This window comes from Eriocheir sinensis, chromosome 63 (genome assembly GCF_024679095.1).
Source record: "Eriocheir sinensis breed Jianghai 21 chromosome 63, ASM2467909v1, whole genome shotgun sequence".
Classification (NCBI taxonomy): Eukaryota; Metazoa; Arthropoda; class Malacostraca; order Decapoda; family Varunidae; genus Eriocheir; species Eriocheir sinensis.
In genome coordinates this window covers 8,514,138-8,538,137 of record NC_066571.1, presented here as the reverse complement: position 1 = coordinate 8,538,137, position 24,000 = coordinate 8,514,138, and the positions used below count along the sequence as shown (strand labels likewise).

General features: G+C 45.6%; 1 protein-coding gene across 1 annotated transcript in view; it reads right to left on the bottom strand.

The window, feature by feature from the left end:
* LOC126986792 (uncharacterized) overlaps positions 1-24,000 on the bottom strand; it is a 255,802-nt gene that overhangs the window by 43,186 nt on the left and 188,616 nt on the right. Inside the window, exons 7-9 of the mRNA XM_050843162.1 lie at positions 21,264-21,354; positions 20,382-20,538; positions 19,788-20,262 (exon numbers count right to left, since the gene is read on the bottom strand). Of these exons, the coding sequence (XP_050699119.1) occupies positions 19,788-20,262; positions 20,382-20,538; positions 21,264-21,354 (723 nt within the window). The remainder of the gene's footprint in view (positions 1-19,787; positions 20,263-20,381; positions 20,539-21,263; positions 21,355-24,000) is intronic.

The following is a 24,000-nucleotide window of genomic DNA, read 5'->3' as shown; positions in this document are numbered from 1 at the left end:
ACTGACTGATTGATTCATTAACTTACTAACTGACGGATTGACTGACTGACGGACTGACTAACTTACTGACTAACTGACGGATTGACTGATTGACTGATTAACTGACTGACTGACTGACTGGTGAATGCAAAAGCAGGTGAGGAGGTAAGGAGGATGTCTGCGCCTGTCTGTCTGTCTGTCGGGTTCACAACCTTGATCTATTAAAATGCGGAGTCTCACGGGGTAAGTGTGCCGGGGAGAGAGAGAGAGAGAATCATGGCATACAAGATAAGAAGGGGATTAGAGGAGGAGGAGGAGGAGGAGGAAAAGAGGGGAGATATAAGTAGATAGGAACAGGTGCAGACGAGGAGGAGGAGGAGGAGGAGGAGGAGGAGGAGGAGGAGGGACGGATGGGAGGTGAAGCAAGAAAGAAGAGAAATATGCAGGGAGGAAGAGATGAAAAAAAAAGAAGGGAGAGAATGAGGGAGGGAGAGAGGGAAGAGAAGAGGAGGAGGGGGAGGAGAGATGAATAAACAAAAAGGGTAATAAACATAAGAAAGAAGAGGAGGAGGAGGAGGAGGAGGAGGAGGAGGAGGAAGGAGGAGGAGGTAAATAAAAAGAAGATGAGTAGCAAGCAGGTGGAGAGAGAAGAGAGGGAAGAGGAGAGGGATGAAGGTGAGATGAGAAGAAGGAGGAGGAGGAGGAGGAGGAGGAGGAGGAGGAGGAGGAGGAGAGGAATAAAAACAGAGATGAGGGGAGTGATAAAGCAGGAAGAAGGGAAGAACACAGAAAAGATGGAAGATGCGAGAAGAGAAAAAAAAGAAAAGAACATGGAAGAGGTAAAAATATAGAAAAGGGGAGAGAGAGAGAGAGAGAGAGAGAGAGAGAGAGAGAGAGAGAGAGAGAGAGAGAGAGAGAGAGAGAGAGAGAGAGAGAGAGAGAGAGAGAGATTGGAGAAACACACACACACACACACACACACACACACACATTGAGGGAGGCAGACGGCAGGCAGGCCCGAGGGGAAGGAGGGAGAGAGTCACAAGTGGGGCGGAGAGAGGAGGAGGAAACATGGAAACATGGAAACATGGAAATGCAGGCAACAGAAAGCCTATTGGCTCATTACGAGGTCGCCCGCTTGGGTGATTTAATCTGCTCGACCGCCACTTGGGGCTTGGTGAGCAGATGAAAGCACCTCGATATTGAGGAGCAGATGGAAGCCCCTCGTTATTCAGTTTACTCCTGACGCAGCGAAATGACGGTCGATTCTATATTTGAAGGAGTTGATGGTATTCGCATTTACTACTTCTGAAGGAAGATTGTTCCAGTGGCGGATGACTCGGTTTGAAAAGAAACTCCTTCCAATGTCTGTGTTACATCGACTCGACTGAATGGGTAAACCGTTATTTCTAGTTCTTGAGTTGGTTTGCAGTTCAAAGAATTTGGAGTAATCGACGTTATTGAACTTTTTTAGATACTTGAAGACTTGAATCATATCCCATCGTAGGCGTCTTTTCTCCAATGTAAAGAGATTGAGTCGCTTGAGTCGTTCCTCGTACTGTTGAGCCCTTAAGGTTGGAATCATCTTTGTGGCGCGTCGTTGAATCCTTTCCAGTAAAGCAATGTCCTTTCTGTAATTGGGAGACCAGAACTGCACTGCATACTCGAGGTGCGGTCTTACCATGGAATTATACAAGGATAGCATCACGTCTGGTGTTTTACACTCGAAGTTCCTCGCTATGAACCCGAGCATAATGTTGGCCTTGTTGTATGCTTTTTACAGTGATTCGCGTGTTTCAGGTCACTGCTGATAGTGACTCAAGATCCTTTTCCTCCTGCATCGCTTGCAGAGGTCTCCCATTCATGATGTATGTGGTTACTATTTTGGGACCCAATGTGCATGACTTTGCATTTGTCAACATTAAAAGACATTTGCCATTTTCCGACCATTCGATAATGTGATTGAGGTCTTTCTGAATGATTTCGCAGTCGGTCTTTGTGAGGGCATCTCCACCCACCTTGGTGTCATCTGCAAATTTCGATATTGTGGATTTCAGTCCTGATTCTAGGTCATTGATATATATGATAAAGAGGATGGGTCCCAGCACTGACCCTTGAGGCACTCCACTAGTGACTGGTAGCCAATCGGAAGGCTGTCCGTTGAGTAGTACTCGTTGTTTTCTGTCGGTGAGCCAATCTCTTATCCACGCGATCAGATTGGCTCCGATGCCCGCCGAGTGCAGTTTCTTAAGGAGTCGCTCGTGCGGTACCTTGTCGAAGGCTTTCTGAAAGTCCAGGTATATAACATCACTGGGGATGTGGGCATCCCAGTTCTTATATATACCTTGGAAGAAGTCTAATAAATTCGTTAGGCAGGAGCGCTTGTTTCTGAAGCCATGCTGGGTGTCGGAGATTACATTATTGTTTTCTAGAAACTTAACAAGTTTATCTCTAATAATCTTTTCAGTATTTTTCCTGCCACTGATGTCAAACTTATGGGCCTGTAGTTTAATGCAACGCTTTTGTCTCTTTTTTGAAAATCGGTGTTACGTTCGCCATCTTCCAGTCTTCCGGGACCTTGTTTAGTTGAACTGACCGGTTGAATATGGTAGTGAGTGGTTGAAGTATTTGTTGTTTAAGCTCTTTTAATAACCGCGGGGACAAACTGTCGGGTCCCGTTGACTTGTTCGTGTCGAGTTTGTCCAAGTACTTTTTTACTTCTTGGTCGCATATTGAGTCAATTTCCAGCGGCGTGATCTCACTCGGCGGGGCAGGGCTCTCGGGAATGGTTTCGATGTCCTCGACTGTGAATACGGATGCGAAGTTACTGTTGAGGATTCTGGCCATCTGTTTACTGTCCTGAGTTACAGATCCAGTCTCGTCTGTCAGGGGACCAATATTGGATTTTACTTTCTTTTTCGATCTTATGTACGTGAAGAATTTCTTGGAGTTAGTTTTGATTTCGCGCGCTATTTGCTTTTCATAGTTGCGTTTGCTAGAGGAAGAGGAGGAGGAGGAGGAGGAGGAGGAGGACGAAGGGCATAGAGTATCATGTAGGGTTGGAGGAAAGGAGAAAATATTTGGAGAGAGGAAAGGGAGAGAAGGAACAGAGGAGGGGAGGAGGGTTGGAGGAAAGAAGATATTTGGAGGAAGGGAGGGAAGGAGAGAAGGAACAGATGAAGGGAGGGAGAGACAAACAACACAACAGATAAACACTCTCTCTCTCTCTCTCTCTCTCTCTCTCTCTCTCTCTCTCTCTCTCTCTCTCTCTCTCACGTAAGCCTCAACAAAACAGGTGAGACTAATATAATCTAATTAGTCCCAAACAATTAGCAGGTGAAAATCTAACCCTTCCTCCCCCCCCCTCCCCCTTAATTAACACATCCCTTTCACTCCCCAACCAGTCCACTCCCCCCTCCCTCTTTCCTCCCCAACCAGTCCACTCCCCCATCCTGAACGTCCCTTCCCCCTTCCTCTCTCCCCCTATATATTCACTCTCATCCCTTTCTCTCCCCTTAACCTCCCCTACCTGTCCACTCCCCCTCCTCCCCTCCCTCTTAACCTCCCCAACCTGTCCACTCCCCACCCCCTGAACCTCCCTTCCCCATCCCTCTCTCCCCTTACATATTCACTCTCATCCCTTGTCCCCCCTTTCATTCCTCTTAACCTCCCCTACCAGTCCACTCCCCACCTCTTTAATCGCCCTCTCCACCTCCCTCTACTCCCTCATCTATCCACTCTCACTGCCCTATCTTCTGCCACCTGTCCGTTTTCATCTTCCCATCTTTCCTCAGCATCTTCATCTCCCATCAATTCCTTTCCAGTCAAGTGTCCCTTCATCCCCCTCTTCCTCCTCCTCCTTCCTCCCTTCCACCAGCCCCTTCCCTCCACCCAGTCCCACATTCCATTCAAATTGCTATCCAGACCCATCACCAGACGTGCTCTCCCCACCACCACCATCATCACCATCATCATCACTTCAGTTTCGGTAGTTTTCATGTCATTCTCACCACATCACTCCACACTACACGAGCCACACCCTCCACAGTTTCACTTCAACCATCCACCAACCACACTCGTTCCACACTACATATCTCGCACTCTTTCTCTTTTCTCTTTGATTGATGCCATACCATATCATATGTCACATCATTTTCACATCACTACACATCTCAAATCTCTCTCTCTCTCTCTCTCTCTCTCTCTCTCTCTCTCTCTCTCTCTCTCTCTCTCTCTCTCTCTCTCTCTCTCTCTCTCTCTCTCGCTTCCACATCATGTCACATCCTCCACCACACATCAAAACATCTCAAATTTTCCACACTATCCTTTTTCCACTTTCTCCACATGATCTAGCAACATCAAACACACCACACTACAGCCACATCCTAAACCCATCACCTCCACATCTTCCACATCAATAATCTTCTTTCCCTTTCTCCACTTCACCTGAGAACAAATAACATCAGACCACATCACAGTCACACCCTCCTCAACCACAACATCTGAAGTCTTCCACATCTATAATCTCTCTCTCTCTCTCTCTCTCTCTCTCTCTCTCTCTCTCTCTCTCTCTCTCTCTCTCTCTCTCTCTCTCTCTCTCCACTTTATCTGAGACCACATGACACCAAACCACATCACAGTCACACCCACAACAACCACCACATCTCAAATCTTCCACACTCCATATATCTCTTTGCCCTATTTTCTCCACTTCATCTGACACCACTCCACCGCAAGTCACACCCTATACTCAAGTTCCACCTCACCACCACCACCACCACGCCCACCTCTTTTCCACACTACCTCCTTCTCTGCTCCATTCCACATATCACCACCACATCACTGCAATCAACGTGAACTCCACCACCTCCACATCTTCCACAATATAATCTCCCCTTCTTCGTCCTCCTCAACCAGCAATTCATCACCACTTTAAACTCCACAATCAACACCAGCTCCACCTCCACATTTTACCTTATCAGCTTCGCACCTTCCACATGCTGCCACCTCCATTTCCTCCACTAACCTAACCACACATATGTTACCACTCCCAGCCCACAATTACCACCACCTCCACCTTCACAGTTTTACTTATCACTACCAAAACCACAAATTCCACACTTCCTCTTCCTCTTCCTCTTCTTCTCCTTCTCCTCCTCCTCTTTCTCTCCACCTCCTCCTCCGTTTCTTTTTCTCCTCCTCCTCCTCTTCCTTTTCTTCTCCCCTTCTCCTCTTCTTTTTCTTCTCCCCCTTCTCCTTCTCCTCCACTTCTTCACATTCTCTTCCTCCTTTTCTTCTTCCCCTTCTACTCTTTCTCTTCCTCTTCTTCTCCCTTCAAAATAAACCACCACAAAATCGACTTCACTCTATAATCCTAACTTATCACCAACACAGACCAACACCTATACGATACATCACTTCCACTCCCTCCTCCACATCCTCCACCTCTTCCTCCTATGCTGATACCAACTCAACCTCCACATTGCAGTCACACACACAAACACACACGCATTCTACTGTGTCCTAATATTTTCTTTTTGTTTAATTTCTCTTAACACACACACACACACACACACACACACACACACGCTCTAGCATCCTTTAGCCCCCCCCCCCTCCCCCTTCACAAGCAACACAGAAACCAACGTCCCCAATGCCCCCCCCCGACCCCCCTGACGCCCCCCACCGCCCCTCCAGCAGGTTAAGGACACGCCCCCTCACCCACCCTCGCTAGTCATCCTCTGAAACTTCACATCTTGAGGCGCAATAGTTTAACGGAGCGGGTGATTAGCGTTTGTGTGTGTGTGTGTGTGTGTGTTCTTTCCTGTGCACGGATGCCTCTCCAACGTTCCGCGATGAAGCACACACACACACACACACACACACACACACACACACACACACACACACACACACACACACACACGTTTTGACTCCTTTCTAATTCCACTTTTTATGAAACTTTACAAAAATAAACACAAAAAATGGAAAAGGAAAACAAGACAGACAACAAGACGTTTCACCAACACAAGCAACAACAACAACCACGATAATGAGTTTTTTTTTTTATAATGAAACTTAACATGAAGGAAAGTTTAGGCGTTTTAACAACACAATCGAAACACCAACACTACTATAACACCACCCTCAACACACACACACACACACACACACACACACACACACACACACACACACACACACACACTCCCTTTCCCTTTGGTCTCTACTTTTAGCTCTCCCAAACCACCTCTAACCCTCTCCCTCCCTCTAGTGTAGCCTATTTTAGTATTTGTTAATTGTATTTTTAATCTGTATAGTTTCACCCCAACGACTGTCATACGTTAATATACCTGTAATTATTATTATTATTATTATTGAGAAAGAAAACACAACTGTGGGTATCAGCGTTCCCATTTTTACCATGACGATGTCCACTCACAGGGCACCCAAAGAGAGACACCCACCACCACCACCACTGTCCAGTTTTCTAATAACTCCGAGGCTTTCATTCCTTCATGCCCGCGTCTCGTCCACACACACACACATACACACACACCAAACACAACCCAGCACCCACCACGCCCTTCACAACACGAACCAATACGCATCAGCCACCATGTACACCAAATACCCAAGGTTCGAGCCCCGGCAGAACCTTGGGTCGTTGGCATCGTGGCTGACTCCGTGTTCTCTCACTCACAGGTAAAGAAAACGTGGCACTGAGCGCTTCCACCCGGTCCCGAGCGCTGCGGCTAACCTACTGGCGGCCGACGCTGAGGGCGGATGGGTAATAGCGGCCTTACGATACTGGCTGTCTCCCCGACCCGCCTCCGCCGCCGCCACCGCCCGCCCCTGTGTCTGTCTCGGCGGACGCAACCACAGTTAGCTATCCGGCCAGTCATTCTTGCACCCGGGCACGCTAGACATATTCAGTTAGTCATATAGTTATTGTGGTAATCTTCTTATCAGTCAGTCATCCAGTCAGCCATACATACAGTCAGACACGTGTTCAACCAGACAGTTAGGTATATATTCAGTCAGCTTACCTTCTGTCTACTTATTCACCCAGTCTAGTCAGCCAGTCAGTCATACAGTCAGTCAGATAGTTAGGTATATATTCAGTCAGCTAATCTTTTCTCTAATCATTCATCCAGTCAGCCAATCATTAACCAGTCAGTCATCCATTTACCACCCAGTCATTTCTCCACCTAAGCACTTCAATCAGACGGACATATACCCAGTCAGTTATACAGTTATTCCGTCAGCTAATTTTCCAATCAGTCATTCATCCAGTCATCTAGTCATCCAGTCAACCAGTCTTCTAACAAGGTAGTCATCCGGTAAGCAAGTCATATAACCAGTCAGTCATCCAGTTAGCTAGTCCAGTTCATCCAGGCAGTTAGTCATCCGTCCAGTCAGTCATCCATCCAGTAAGTCAGTCCTTCATCCAGTCAGTCATCCATCCAGCTAGTCAGTCATCCGTCCAGTCAATCATCCATCCAGTTAGTCAGTCCTTCATCCAGCTAGTCAGTCATCCGTCCAGTTAGTCATCCATCCAGTTAGTCCTTCATCCAGTCAGTAATCCATCCAGCTAGTCATTCAACCAGTCAGTCAGTCCTTCATTCAGTCAGTCATCCATCCAGCTAGTCAGTCATCCATCCAGTTAGCCAGCTAGTCAGTCATCCACTCACTCAGCCATCCATAAAATCAACCACTCAAGTCAGTCAGTCAGTCATGTAGTCCAGTCAGTTACCTAGCCCGTCATTCATCCAGTCATCCACCCCTCCCCTCCGTCATCCGTCCAGCCAGTCAGTCATCCTTGCCTTCTCTCCCTCGGGATCCTTCGGCGTGACTGCGGGTGTAATGTGGTTATTGCTTCATGGGTGTGTGTTACGTAGGTCTGGCGTAATGTGTGTGTGTGTGTGTGTGTGTGTGTGTGTGTGTGTGTGTTTTAAGGTGTTGAAACGATTCTGGTAGCGATACAAAAATAAATATCGTGTATGTATGTATGTATGTATGTGTGTGTGTGTGTGTGATAGATCGTGTTGCGTGATGAGGGGAAGGGATTGGATTGGAGGAACGGGGGAAGAAGGGAAGGGGAAGATGGGGAGGGTATGAAGGGGAGGATGAAGAAGGGAGGGGGAAGGGGGAGGAGGGGGAAGGGGGGACAGGTAAGTTAATTAGGCTAACAGGTGGTGATTAAAAGTGGCTTCGTCAGGTAATTAGACATGACGGAAGTGATTTGAACATCATTAAGCAAGGAATGTGTGGCTGCAATTATATGAGTCTTACGATGCAATCTCTCTCTCTCTCTCTCTCTCTCTCTCTCTCTCTCTCTCTCTCTCTCTCTCTCTCTCTCTCTCTCTCTCTCTCTCTCTCACGGGGCGGTAAAGCAAAACCCAATACCTGAAGGGGAGACTTAAGCGGCGACTCTGCGGGGTTTAACTTGCCGTAAGAGTGTTTGGGCCCCGCGAGAAGGTGCCTTGAGCTTCCTAGGGGGGGGGGGGGGTTGGGGGGGGGTAAGGAGGGAGCAGAGATAAGAAGGAAAGATAGGAGGAGGGAGGTGGAGGGGAGGGAAGGGGAAGGAGAGGAGGGAAGAGAGAGCAAAGGAGAGGGGTGAGAGAATGGAAGAGAAGGAGACGAGGGAATAAGAGAGAGGGGAGAGGTGAAGAAGAGAAGGGAAGAGAAGAGGGAAGAGGAGAGGAGAGGGGTGAGAGAAGGGAAGGGAAAGAGAGGAGAGTGGTGAAGAGAAGGAAAAGAGAGAAGGGAAGAGAGATGTGAAGGAGAGGAGGGAAAGGAGATAGAAGAAGAGAGAAAAGAGAAGAGAGAAAGGGTGAATAAGAGAGGAGAGGTTTGAAGGTGAGGAGAGAAAGGAGATAGAAGAAGAGAGGAGAGAGAGAGAGAAAAGAGAGAAGGGGAGAGAGCGAAGCGGTTGGACTGAGAGAGGCTTTTAAGAGTGCAGATTTGGAAGAAAGCGAGGGGAGGAGGAGGAGGAGGAGAGGAGGGCTGGAGAGAAGACAATGGAGGGGAAATACGTGGAGGTATGCGCCTGAGGGGAGGAAAGAGGGAGAATAAGATAGGGAGAGCAAATGTTTTCTCTCTCTCCCCTCCTCCCCCTCCTCTCATCTCCCTCACAATACTTGGTAAATTTGCAGGTCTTTGGGAGGCTTCATAACGGGGCTCGGGACGCACACACACACACACACACACACACGAGAGGGGAGTTTATTGTTTGGTGTATTATCGTCTTGTTGTTGTTGTTGTTGTTGTTGTTCCTTAATCTTTGTGTTGGTGTTTTTTTCTCGTAAGTGTTGTGGCTTGCTGTGTTGTTGTTGATGTTGTTGTTGTTGTTCCTTCATGTTTGTGTTGCTGTTTTTCTTAAGTGTTGTGGCTTGTTGTTGTTGTTTAAGTGTTGTGCTTCTCTGTGTTGTATTGTGTTATGTGTAATTTTTTTTTTCAGCAGCTCATGGGCAAAAAATAAATTATAACAAAAAAGTTCGCTAATTATTGGTCCTATAAAAGAAAGTAGAGAGAAGCGACCAAGAGTAAGGTCAATATCGTTATGTCCTGTGTAGTAGCTCTGGCGACAGCGTTACCAGAGCCCCCTCCAGTAACGGTGAAGGGGGGTGTGGGCAGTGAGGGGTGACGTAACAGCGCCCCCTACAGTAACGGGGATGGTGAAGTATTGGCTGTGTACCGATGATGCATGTCCTCTGTGACTGATGGATGGCTTCTGTGGGTTACGGTGCTGCCATGGTAATTATGGTGAGGCGAGGGTCTGAAGGTGGATGAAGGGAGTGTTGGCGTTACTTTTTTTTGTATTGTGTGTGTGTGAAGTGTGTTTCGATCATTCATTTTTGGTGTAGTGTGTGAAAGTCTGTTCACTTAACCCGGTAGCAGCGACGGGCCATATTTGTGCCATGATATAAACCCCCAAAAATAGATGATACATAAACTGATCACAAATGCTTTGATATATATTATAAAATGGTTTGTGTGAGGGGTGATTTTTTCTCATTTTTCTCGCTTAGAGGGACCATTAAGAAACATGATCCCCGCTGCTATGAGGTTAAGTCTCCCCAAGCTGACAACATAAACTTAAGCGTGTTCGTAAGCACAGTGCAGTGTTGTGTTGGCATGGCTGAGCCTCACTAAGCCTCTCTGTAACTGTGACGGTCGTGTTGGCGGGAGGTACAGTGACGGCGCTATGTTATGAGGGCGGCGTGACGTGGGAACTCGGACAGTGACGGATGCTTTCTCGAGGTGACGGTGGAGTGGGTGTGACTGTGACGCTGCTGATTTCCATAGTGCAGTGACGTGTAGTAGAGAGAGAGAGTACGTCAAAGGCAGTGATGCGCGGTGGTGTGTGTGTAATAATAATAATAATAATAATAATAATAATAATAATAATAATAATAATAATAATAACAATAATAACAATACTACTACTACTACTACTACTACTACTACTACTACTACTACTACTACTACTACTACTAATAATAATAATAATAATAATAATAATCGGTTTCCCATTCTTTCACTATTCACTATTCACTGCCATTCTTCCTTGCACCCTCTTTTCTCCTTATTCATATCTCCCCCATTCATCAGTTTCCTTTATGGCTTCTTTCACTATTGATTCTTCTTTAACCCTTTTTTTTTTTTTGCCTTGATAATTTCTCGTTTTTTTCATCCCATATTTTTATACTTAACTTTCCCTGCAAGTGTATTTTTTTTTATGATTCCGACAACTTTCTCTTCTTCGCTTCGACAGTTTTCATCGCCATGTTTTTCTTGGATTACGTATTTTTTCTCTTTTTCTGCATTTCCCGTCACGCAGCAACCCCGACACACCCCCCTCCACCCCCCCCCCCCCCACACACACACACCCTGCACTTATCAACGCGTCGTAATATCTGTAGCTAAGAATACCATGAGCTTCATTTCCTGTCATATGCGTTTTTTCTTCGCTTTCATTTTCCGCCTATAACAATTTTCTAGTCCATTATTCCCTTTCGTATTGTATTAGTATTCTCTCTCTCTCTCTCTCTCTCTCTCTCTCTCTCTCTCTCTCTCTCTCTCTCTCTCTCTCTCTCTCTCTCTCTCTCTCTCTCTCTCTCTCTCTCTCTCACACACACACACGAAAAAAAAAAAAAAATCCTACAGTAAAAACAAACAGCAGAAGAGTAGCAACAAGCAACACCCTAAACTTTCAGCTATTACACTCATACTTAACAACACTACACCTACATTAAACTCTTTCATTCTCCCTTTTCTTACTTCATCTCTAGAGCAAGCAATAACAAGTTTGAGAGACTAGTAGACTGGCTTCCACAATTCTCTACCTGTCCAGTCTAACTAACTAACTAACACCCTACCTTTCAGCTATTACATTCATACTTAACAACACTACACCTACATTAACCTCTTTCAATCACCCTTTTCTTACTTCATCTGTAGAGCAAGCAATAACACGTTTGAGAGACTAGTACACTGGCTTCCATAATTCTCTACCTGTCCAGTCTAACTAACTCATTAACACCCTAAACTTTCAGCTATTACACTCATACTTAACTATACTAAACCTACATTAAACTCTTTCAATCACCTTTTTCTTATTTCATCTCTAGAGCAAGCAATAACACGTTTGAGAGACTAGTAGACTGGCTTCCACAATTCTCCACCTGTCCAGTCTAACTACCTAACTAAGACCCTAAACTTTCAGCTATTACACTCATACTAAACTACATTGAACCTACATTAAACTCTTTCAATCACCCTTTTCTTAAAACTCCACTCTCATTTTCCTATTTACACGTGACAGAGCAACGCCCCCTCCCTTTCCTAAACACAGACCTATATACATTCCACTAAACCTACATTAAACTCTTTCAATCACCCTTTTCTTAAAACTCCACTCTCATCTTTCTATATACACGTGACAGCTACGCCCCCTCCTTCCCCTCCACAAACACAGACCTTCATCCCCCTTCTCAGAGTACCAACAAGACCTCACCAGCCTCCCTCCCTTCCTGCCTTTTGCCCTTCTCATATTTGGGGTAAGACACTCTCGACCTTCCTCCCTTCCCTCGCTCTTGTCTGTTTTTGCCCTTATTTAGGTTTTATAGTGTTTTTTTTAAACCCGTGATAAAGTTCCTGCAGCTGTGTGTGTGTGTGTGTGTGTGTGTGTGTGTGTGTGTGTGTCAATCAGCTGCCGGTCACATGTTAGGAGTTGGTCACGTTCTCTCTCTCTCTCTCTCTCTCTTTCCGGTGATAGTATTGTTGCTAGACTCGTATATTCCTTTTGTTTTCATTCTCCAGTCATTGTTTTGGTACGGAGAATTTCAGTAGTATACATATATCTCTCCTCTTCCTCTTCCTCCTCCTCCTCTTCCTCCTCCTCCTCCTCCTCCTCTGAAGCTCCTCGTTCTGTGTAGATTTATTCAATTCGCTTCACTTTTGTCTCTATTGCAATAACCTGGCCTTCGATATTGTGTTAATCTGTATAATTGAGTTTCTGTATAATCGAATCTCCCTCTCTCTCTCTCTCTCTCTCTCTCTCTCTCTCTCTCTCTCTCTCTCTCTCTCTCTCTCTTGACACCACCACCACCATCAGCACCTTCACCCTCACCTTCGAAGCACCATCCCCTCCCAGCCTCAGCGTCACCACCATCACCAAACAAAGAAAGGGTCGCCCGCTCACAACCATTCCCCCTTCTCCCCCTTCTTCCTCCCAGCTCTTTCTTCTCCCCTCTCCCCTTCAAGCCCTTTCTTTCTTCCCCTTCCTTCCCCTCACACCTCCCTTCTTTCCTCATCTTCCACTTCTTTCTCCTCTATTCTTGCCTCTCCCATTTCCTTCATTCTCCAAACCATTTCCAACCCCCTTCCTTCCTCTCCCTCCGTCCCTCCCATTTCTATTTTCTTTCTCCCACCCTTCCCATCCCTTTCCTTCCTCTCCCTTAACCTCTCCTCAGGCACTTCCTTCCCCTCACACCTTTCCTAACACCCATTCCTTCCCCTTCCACCCTTCCCTACACACTCGTCCCAACACCCCTTCCTTCCTTCCCCTCCCATCCCTTTCAACCCTTCCCCTATACACTCCTCCCAAACCCTTCCTGTCTTCCCCTCATACCCTTCCCAACCGTCTTTCCTGCCCTCTTCTAACTTCCCTTCCCTTCCCATTCCTACCAACCCTCCTTCTCAAACCATTCCTGTCTTCCCCTCATACCCTTCCCAACCGTTTTTCCTGCCCCTCTTCTAACTTCCCTTTCCTTCCCTTCCCTTCCCATTCCTATCAACCCTCCTTCTCAACCCCCTTCCCTTCTTTCTTTCCTTCCCCTCCCCTCACGGCCCTCCTCCTCCATCTCCTTCCTTCCTTCCAACCCTCCCTTGTTTACAGAGGAGCACAAAGGGGGGACTGGTGACACTGGTAACAGGACTCCAAGGTTGTATACTTTTGTTTGTATACCTCTGGATTAACACGCGAGGAAATAAGATAAGGAAACGAAGATGAGAGTAGAGGAAGGGAATGGGCGAAAAATATTAACTTGGAAGCTTTTGGGAATGAAGAAAGAGAAGGAAAAGGAGGAAAAATATGATATGGTGGACGTATTTTGTATTTCTCATTCATCTCCCTCATCTTCTTGCTTCGTTATTCATCTCTCTCATCTCCTTCCTTCCTTATTCATCTTCTTTCTTCCACATTCATCTCCCTCATCTTCTTCCTTCTTTATTCATCTCCCTCATCTTCTTCCTTCCTTATTCATCTTCTTTCTTCCACATTCATCTCCCTCATCTTCTTCCTTCCTTATTCATCTTCTTTCTTCCACATTCATCTTCCTCATCTTCTTCCTTCCTTATTCATCTTCTTTCTTCCACATTCATCTTCCTCATCTTCTTCCTTCCTTATTCATCTTCTTTCTTCCACATTCATCTCCCTCATCTTCTTCCTTCCTTATTCATCTTCTTGCTTCCACATTCATCTCCCTCATCTTCTTTCTTCCACATTGATCTGCCTCATCTTCGCTATTCATCTTTTCTTCCACATTCATCTCCAACTTTTTCTCCCATATTCATCTTCCTTCTTCCACATTCATCTCCCTCATCTTCTTTCTTCTTTCATTCATCTCTCATCTTCTTCCTCATTCATCTCCCTCATCTTCTTTCTTCCTTCCTCATCTTCTTTCTTCCACATTCATCTCTCAGTTCCTCTCTTCGTATTTATTTTTTCTCACTCCTTTCCCTCACATCCATCTCTCTATTCCCTTTCCTTTGGCGTTCATTTCCCTTCCACCATCCCCTTCTTTCGCATTCACTCTCCTCAGTATTTTTTTCCCCTCCATTCACTTATAAAAACGAAGGAGGAAAAGTCTTGCTATGTGTCTGTGTGTATCTGTTCAGGGCAAGATATCAATTTCCTTTTTTTGCTTAAGTACGTGACTCCATTGTCTTTTATGTTGACTGGAAGACAAGCGGTAAAGATAAGATAAGCGAATCGGAAGTCAGTCAGTCAGTCAGTCATTCAGTCTCTCTCTCTCTCTCTCTCTCTCTCTCTCTCTCTCTCTCTCTCTCTCTCTCTCTCTCTCTCTCTCTCTCTCTCTCTCTCTCTCTCTCTCTCTCTCTGGTCATAAAGTATTCAACATGTCATTTAGCTTTCACCCCTTCCTTCCCGCCCCTCCACACACACACACACACACACACACACACACACACACACAAAGCCAGACCCTCCTCCCTTCCCCGTCACTCCCTAAATCCCTCTCTATATCAAGCAAAAAATTCACCCTCAGTCCCTCCCTTCATTTCTCCCTCCCTCCCTCCCTTCCTTACCCTTTCTTTCTCTCCCTTCGTCAACTTTCCTCCCCTTTCGCCTCTCTTAATCTCCCTCGTCCCTCCACCCTTGCAATATCTCTCCCTCTCTCTTTATTTATTTATTTTCTCTCTCCTCCTCCTCCTCTACCTTTTATGCTTCCTCTTCCTCTTCTCCCTCCTCTTCTGCTTCCTCCTCCTCCTCCTCCTCTTTCTTCTTCTTCCTCCTCCTCCTCCTCCTCCAATATATCACTCCTCCACTTCATAGTTTAGTCCTTCAAAGGGGAGGGAGAAGATATCTTTGGCAAGCGCTTATAAATAGATCGAAGCAATAAGAGAGAGAGAGAGAGAGAGAGAGAGAGAGAGAGAGAGAGAGAGAGAGAGAGAGAGAGAGAAAGCAAAAAAACAACAACCTTATCCACACCACATCGACACAGAAACACACACACACAGACCCAAGGAACTACAGATCTCTCCTCACGTCTCCAATCTCTCTCGTTAGCCTCACCGACGTCGCCTTAATTAACTACCCTCCCCTCGTGTCTCGACCCTTCGGTAAACTTTTATTTTTTTACAACAAAGGAGACAGCTCAAGGGCACACACAAAAAAAGGAAACAATAACAACAACAAAAAAAGCCCGCTACTCGCTGCTCCTATAAAGAATCCAAGGAGGTGGCCGAAAGAGGGGTTTAGCATGAGAATATATTAATCAATCGTGTATTATCTATCTTATACATTTCTTATCCATATCCCTGTGTTTATATATACCTCTGGGCCACACAAAACTACTACTACTACTACTACTACTACTACTACTACTACGACTACATTCATCTCTCTCATCTTCTTTCTTCCACATTCATCTCTCTCATCTTCTTTCTTCCTCATTCATCTACTACTACTACTACTACTACTACTACTACTACTACTACTACTACTACTACTACTACCACCCTTAGCGCCACGTGCCCATAGTAAGTCACCTTCTAATTGCTCTCGTCTGCCTCGACTCTCACGTGGACTATTTTTGGACCTGGCTGAACGGTAGAAGGGGAGAGTTTACACAGCATCCGGAGACGACGATAATAGGAATACCATGGTGAGATAAAGATGGGGGTACGCCTTTAAGCTGCGCGTGACCTCAGTGCTCATTTCCGCTGCCCTGATCCTTGAGTTTGTGTTAGGATTTTTTTTTTTTTTTTTTTTTACAACAAAGGAGACAGCTCAAGGGCACAAAAAAAGGAAATAATAATAATAAAAAAAGCCCGCTACTCGCTGCTCCTAGTGTGTGGAAATGCTGTCATAATGTTGAAGGGTGAGTAGAGGAATATTTAAAAAGCCTGACGCAGTGCGAAAACGATGCATAGATGAATAAATGAAATAGCTGACGTGATGTTAAACGATACTTTGAAGAATATGTATGAGAAGAGAAAACGACGGACTGATAAACGATAGAGATGATGGAATGTTAAACGATAAAGCTGAATATATATTGAAAGCTGGTGTGATGTTAAACGATACTTTGAAGAATATGTATAAGAAGAAAACGACGGACTGATAAACGATAGAGATGATGGAATGTTAAACGATAAAGCTGAATATATATAAAAAAAACAAGCTCATGTGATGTCAAACGATAAACAGATGAATGTACTTATGGATAATCTGACGCAATGTTCAACGGAAACGATTAAAAAGGATGCGAACAGGGATACGATTCAGCCGAAGTGACGCCCGGCCGATAACACGTTCTCGGAAAGGACAAAAGAAGGAGAATCGGAAACGGTAAACGAGCAAGAAAATATGTTGAAGAAGATAGACGATTCATATAAGGAAAAATGAATTAAGTTGGCTTGGGATACAATGAACCAAGTGAACGAAAACAATACATTTGATAAGACTTCCGTGGAGGCTGTGTTAGTATTTCCCTGGGGTAGTTTTATGAGCCTGGTGATAGTTTGATACATAGGAGTACGCTGATAGTTTGCCTCGATTCGCATTCTTATTACGATCTCGCAACAGGACAACCAACGCTTTCGTTACGCTAAAGGAAGGGTCGTTTTTTCATCCTGTTTGTTTATGTGCGCAAACGGATGAGAGCTCTGATGGCTCGCCTCCTTTTGTTAAACTCCAATCAGGAAACTCTCATCAGCGCTTCTTAACACCACTAAAGGAGGCTCGGATTCCGTTTGGTTACGCGGTAGATAAGACCCGACCTCCACCATAACTTGCATTTCATAAACTCCAATAAGGAAACTCTCATCAGCGCTTCTTAACACCACTAAAGGAGGGTTGGATTCCTTTTGGTTATGCGGTAGATAAGACCCGACCTCCACCATAACTTGCATTTCATAAACTCCAGTAAGGAAAATCTCATCAGTGCTTCTTAACACCACTAAAGGAGGCTCGGATTCCGTTTGGTTACGTGGTAGATAAGACCCGACCTCCACCATAACTTGCATTTCATAAACTCCAATAAGGAAAATCTCATCAGCGCCTCTTAACACCACTAAAGGAGGGTTGGATTCCTTTTGGTTATGCGGTAGATAAGACCCGACCTCCACCATAACTTGCATTTCATAAACTCCAATAAGGAAAATCTCATCAGCGCTTCGTTAACATCATAAAAGAAGGGTTGGATTCCGTTTGTTTATGCGCCCACACGTAGAAAGACTAGCTTGATCTTGTTTGTTTATTAACCCAGACGTGTTAGCGGCCTGACATCCTTTTCTTCACGACAACCAAACCGGAGATAACCAGCGCTTCCTTCACGCCAATAGAAATCATTACGATCTTGTCTGTGTCCTCGCCCAATAACTATTAATATTATTGTATGTGAAAGCTGAAATCCGCCGTAACTCCCTTTTCTATGATAACCAAACCGGAGAGGTATGTTTCCTCGCCTATTACTATTAACCCGGCAGCAGCGACGGGCCAAATTTGTGGCTTTACCGTGTACCAGCGACGGGCCAAATTTTTCCCATGATACAAACCCCCAAAATAGATGATGCATGAACTGATCACAAATGCGTTGACAGGTATATATTATGAAATGGTTTGCGTGAGATGATTTTTTCTCATCAAGGCGATAGCTGATGGTCCGGCGCAAATCGCATTCTTACGCTAACCACACCGGATAAGATAACCAACCCTTCCTTTACCATCTTGTATGCTTCCTCGCCTATTACTGTTGAAGGCGATGGCTAACGTTCGGCGCAACTCGCATTCTCACGCTAACCACACCGGACAAGATAACCAGCCCTTCCTTTACCATCTTGTATGTTTCTTTCTTTACCATCTAACGTTTCCCCGCCTCTTACTATTGAAGGCGACAGCTGATGGCCGGCGCAACTCCCATTCTCACGATAACCACACCGGACAAGATAACGAGCGCTTCCTCTACGCCAAAACGACGCAAATCTTTACTTTAGACGTCATTTCACACGTGCAGTCGAATGTGAGAGGAAACGTTGAACTTAATTTGGATGATTACGAATTTAAAGTGTATGAGAAGACTTGTCATTGACCTCGTGTGTCTATTTAAACCCCAAAGATACGAAGTGAATGAATTAGAGAAGTTATTTTTTATTTATTTTTTCAAGTGTATGTTTACTATTTACAAGACCCAAATATATGAAGCGAATGTAAGAGTGTTTACATTTGACCTCATTTACCTTTTTATAAACCCCAAACAAACGAAAAGAATGTATTATATTTGTGTTTTACCTTCTGTGTCTTCTTATAAACCCCCAAAACGAAGCGAATGTATTAGAAGGTTTACATTTGACCTCATTTACCTATTTATAAACCCCAAACATACGAGGAGAATGTATTATATTTGTGTTTTACCTTCTGTGTCTTCTTATAAAACCAAAAAACGAAGCGAATGTATTAGAAGGTTTACATTTGACCTCATTTACCTATTTATAAACCCCAAACATACGAGGAGAATGTATTATATTTGTGTTTTACCTTCTGTGTCTTCTTATAAACCCCAAACATACGAAGCAAATGTATCAGAAGGTTTACATTTGACCTCATTTACCTATTTATAAACCCCAAAACATACGAAAAGAATGTATTATATTTATGTTTTACCTTCTGTGTCTTCTTATAAACCCCAAACACACGAAGCAATTGTATTAGAAGACTTGTTATTCACTTTTTATGGCTTTTTATAAACCCGAAACGTACGAAGCGAATGTATAAGAGGATTTACTTTTTACCTTCTGTGTCTTCTTATAAACCCCAAAAACGAAGCGAATGTATTAGATAACTTATTCTTGACCTCATGTGCCTTACGAAGCTTATCTGTCTACAAAGCCCACTTATATGATGTCAAAATTCGTGGTAATATTTCTATCATTCCCAGTTATTACAAGTGTTCCGAGAGACTTATAATTCCTTGTTACTTAAATATATTGCCTACATTGCAAAGAAACAGAAACCGACAGCTCAACACTTGCATGCGTCACCTGTCCCCTTCGTCACTCACCTGCAAAGAAAGGGAAATAAAAAACATGTCAGTTCCAACGAAAGTTCAGAAAACATCACAAAACAATAAGCGAGGAATAACCAAACAGTGACACGCGAGAGACAGGCGCGGAGGGAAGGAGGAAGGGAGAGATGAGAGAGAATAATGGATGGAGGGGAGAGAAGAGGGGAGGGGGCGCCTTCTCTCCCCTCGAGATCGTATTGCCTTGGGGGTGGGTAAGGAAGGGGAGGAGGGGGGCGGTGGAAGGGAGGTGGAAGGGAGGAGGGGGGAGGTGGGGGAGAGAAGGAGGGGGGAGGTGGAGGAGAGAAGGAGGGGCCAGAAGGTCAGTGGAGGGGTCGAGTGACACGGAAGAACCAGTGCCACTTGAGCCCCTCCGGCACTGATGGGGGGGAGGGAGGGAAAAAGGGGTGGCGGTGCCGGGAGGTGATGGGGTGCAGGTGCAGGTGAAGGCATCACCTGGCGGGGTGAGAGACAGGGTGAGGGTGAGGTGTCACTCACCAGGTACTTGGAGAGCCGCAGCTCGGTGGGGTCTGAGCGGTTGGTCTCCACGGACACGCCGGACAGCCTCGAGGTGACGCTGTGCACGTCGGCGGCGGCGACGTCCCCGGCGGCGCCGCCCTCCCGCAGCAGGGGGCGGCGGGGGTGCCGGGGGCCGCCCCGTGCCGCCCCCTCCATGTTGTGGTAGTCCGGCTCGGAGCGTCGGCTGCCCCGCCCCACCGCCCGCCCGCCACCCACGCTAACCAGCCGCACGTTGTCGTACACGGGGACGGGGTAGCCGCCGCTGCCTTGGGCCGCGGGCTCCACCCAGGAGGCGTGGGCGGCGCGGGGCGGGAACTGGGGGCCGCCGGCCGCGGCCCAGTGGGTGTGCGCCACCTTGGCCACGTCCCGCGGCACCGAGATGTCGCCCGCCGTCCTGAGGGAGATGATGTCCTCCTCCGTCACCACCACGCGCAGCCCGCCGCCGTAAGGCTCTCTGGGGGGAAGGGGGCATTACACACACACACACACACACACACACACACACACACACACACACACACACACACACTATCCAACAAAACAAAACAAAACAACAACACAACACCAACACACCTGTACGCGTCCTTGCCGATGAGGAAGTCTTCGGGGTCGGACTCGTAGGGCGGCTCGTCGTACCAGTGGTGCGGCGGACCCAGCACGCCCACGCCCACGCCCGGGCCCGCCCCGGCCCCCGCCTCGCCAGCGTCGTCATCATACATGTACGTGTCATCTGGAACGCCCGACACGTACAGGTAAGGGTGGAGGCAGCGACAAACAAACACACAAACAGGTACCAGCTGAGTGCCATCCGCCACGCCCCCGCGGAAGAACAAGAACAGAAGGGTGTGGGTGCTGGCAGGCAAGGACACACACACACACACACACACACACACACACACACACACACACACACACACACACACACACGAGACAATCCCACAACCACAAGGCTTATCGACTCAGTAAGAAAGAAAAAAAAAAGACCTCTCTCTCTTTCTCTCTCTCTTTCCAGGGCACAAATAGTGAAAATATTCCGAAATTTCGCTCAAAGAAGAAAAAATATTGACCAAGTTGAGTAGACGAAGGGATGAAGAAGGCGCCTGACTCATGGCCGGCCGGGTGAATAATGGATGAGAGAGAGAGAGAGAGAGAGAGAGAGAGAGAGAGAGAGAGAGAGAGAGAGAGAGAGAGAGAGAGAGAGAGAGAGAGAGAGAGAGAGAGAGAGAGAGAGAGAGAGAGAGAGAGAAATCATTAGGTAATTACAGGTTTATCGGCAAGAAAATAAATTATTACTTTGGAAAATCTATATATAAATTAATTTGCGGGATGAGTTTGAGCTTCTTTTCATATTAAAGTTGTAGGGGTATGTTAGTATGTGTGTATGTATGTGTGTGTGTGTGTGTGTGTGTGTGTGTGTGTGTGTGTGTGTGTGTGTGTGTGTGTGTGTGTGCATACCTTGGTAGGGCGCGCCTTTGGTATAGAAAATGGCCGTCTCTCTCAGGGGCCTCTCGCTGCGGAGGAGACCCTGGCGGAGGTCCCTCAGGATCTGCAGGAGGGGGAGAAAAAATCCTTCGTCAGTAGATGTAGCCAAGTCTCTCTCTCTCTCTCTCTCTCTCTCTCTCTCTCTTTAAGTAGCTAGATTTAAATGTCAACAATGAAAAAAAAAATATACCAAAAAAAGAGAACGTGGATATCAAGTCACATAAGATGATTCTCTCTCTCTCTCTCTCTCTCTCTCAGTAGCTAGAAAAAAAATATACTAAAAAAGAGAACATGGATAACAAGTCACAAAATGATTCTCTCTCTCTCTCTCTCTCTCTCTCTCTCGTGAATCATCCTCGGCGCACCGCAACACTACTAAATCAGTCTTCTCAGATGACGTGTCGAACCTTTGACCATTTCCTGAACACAGACGGTCAAGTTCCTACACACAGCATGCTTCTCTACTCCCCCTCTCACGCATTTGATTTGTTTAGCTTAGTTTAGGCTAAGTCATATGTATATACCCCTCCCATCCTCTGTAAATGTTCCCTCACTTTTCTCAATAAATATCTGAAATCTGAATCTGACCTTCTCTACGGGGCTAACAACGTGACTCAGAACAGGGCAAAACGTGTGAAATAGAAAAGCCGACCCAGTAGAAGTAATACAATCTCCTGGATAATGCACGAACACTTTAGAACCTTTGACCATTTCCTGAACACAGACGGTCAGGTTACTACACACAGCATCCTTCACTACGGGGCAAACAATGTGACTCAGAACAGGGCAAAACGTGTGAAGCAGAAAATAGAACCTTTGACCATTTCCTGAACACAGACGGTCAGGTTCCTACACACAGCATCCTTCACTACGGGGCAAACAACGTGACTCAGAACAGGGCAAAACGTGTGAAGCAGATAAGCCGTCCCAGTAGAAGAAATGCAGAGTCGTATCATAAGACATTTCGCCACCCAAAAACAAATATTTGGCAAGGCTTTCGTAGGAGTTGTGGGCATTTTCAGTAGTTTTATGACCCTGGTGGTAGTTTGACCCTTCTTCTGTACCGTGCACCTCAAGAAACGCTCATTAGAACCCGACTGACCCCCTCTCTGCCGTTTAGAAATAGCTGATATGAGAATCGAAAGTATCTTATAATACCAACTACAGTCTCCTGGATAATGCACGAACACTTTAGAACTTGACACTAACGGAAGAGGTTGTCCCAGTATTCAAGGACGAGTTCGGTTATAAGATTAAACTCATCGCTATAGATAAGAAGAAAAATTAGCCCATGTTCTGTGGTACGTTTTTCAATCATCATCATCATCATTGACTGACGAAAATAACTGATGCATAATAGAAGTTTGTACACTCAACATGCTTCATCGGACGTCATTATTCTATTCATAAACATCAATTAATTATGGTCGAGACTTTATCACTATCATCATCATCATTATCATCATCCTCACTGCCATCATCGCCATCACCAGCAACGATAGAATGACGGAAATATCATCACTGCAAACAACGACAAAAATAATGAAAAAATACGTGATTACCTCGAACACAAACAACAAAAATGATACTGGATGGAAGGACTAAAGCCACCATAAAAAAAATAGACAAATATTAACATCACTAACAATAACAATGACAACAACAACAACACTCCCATTCATGTATCCCAGGTTAGTTTCGCCTCAGCCAGCCCGCCATCCCGCCCGTCAGGTGTTGGGGACAGGTGGCCACAATAAAAGATAAGTCACCTGCGCGCGCCACACCTGAGCGGCCTTCAGCATCAGGAACGTGTCTGCTTCGTGGTCGGGTGCGGAGGACGTGTTGTGTTCCTTTTGAGTCGTGGGTGTTATTTTTATTCTTTCCATGACATTAAATAGTTTTGTTGTCTTTTGTGGTGAGTCCATGAGATTGTCTGGAGATGATTGTTATTTTTTCTTTCTTATCGTCTTTGTGTAACTACGTGTTTGTGTGTGATTGTTTCTTTGTTCCTGTTTGTTTGTGAGGGTGTTTGTGTTTTCTGTTTATTTTTCTTCTTTTTCCTCTTATTATTTTTATTATCATCATTAAGTTAGAATGGACATGTTTCCGGTCAACATATATATATATTTCAAATTCTGTCTGTACGGATAAAATAACCCCTTAATTCAGCTATGGTACTATTTTTTCTCCATGTAAAATAGTAAATGTGGTATAAAACATGGATTAAAGTTGAGAAAAAATCACGTGAGTCATGGGAGACGAGTCGAGGGAGGCTGGGAGGGACGCGGGAGAGGATGGGAGCAAAGGGAAGGGAGGGGAAGGGGTGAAGGGGCAGCGGGGAAGGGAAGTTATACATGATTCATTGACGTGTGCATTGAGTCACCCTTCACTGTGTACGTCTAGGACCCATTGCACCCGTGTCCTGTGTGTGTGTGCGTGCGTGTGTGTGTGTGTGTCATCGTTGCCAGATTATCGTACTCAGAGCCACGTATTTACTGGTTTCTGTCCCATAACTGTTGCCAAGAACCACCAATAATTAACCATTTAGATAACCATATATGAAGGCAGTTATTTGGGTCGGAAATCGGAAGACATCAGAGGCAGAGTACGACAATCTGGCAACGTTGGTGTGTGTGTGTGTGTGTGTGTGTGTGTGTGTTATCTACTGCTTGAATTAATAAACAAAATACTCGTAATAATAACAGCATCT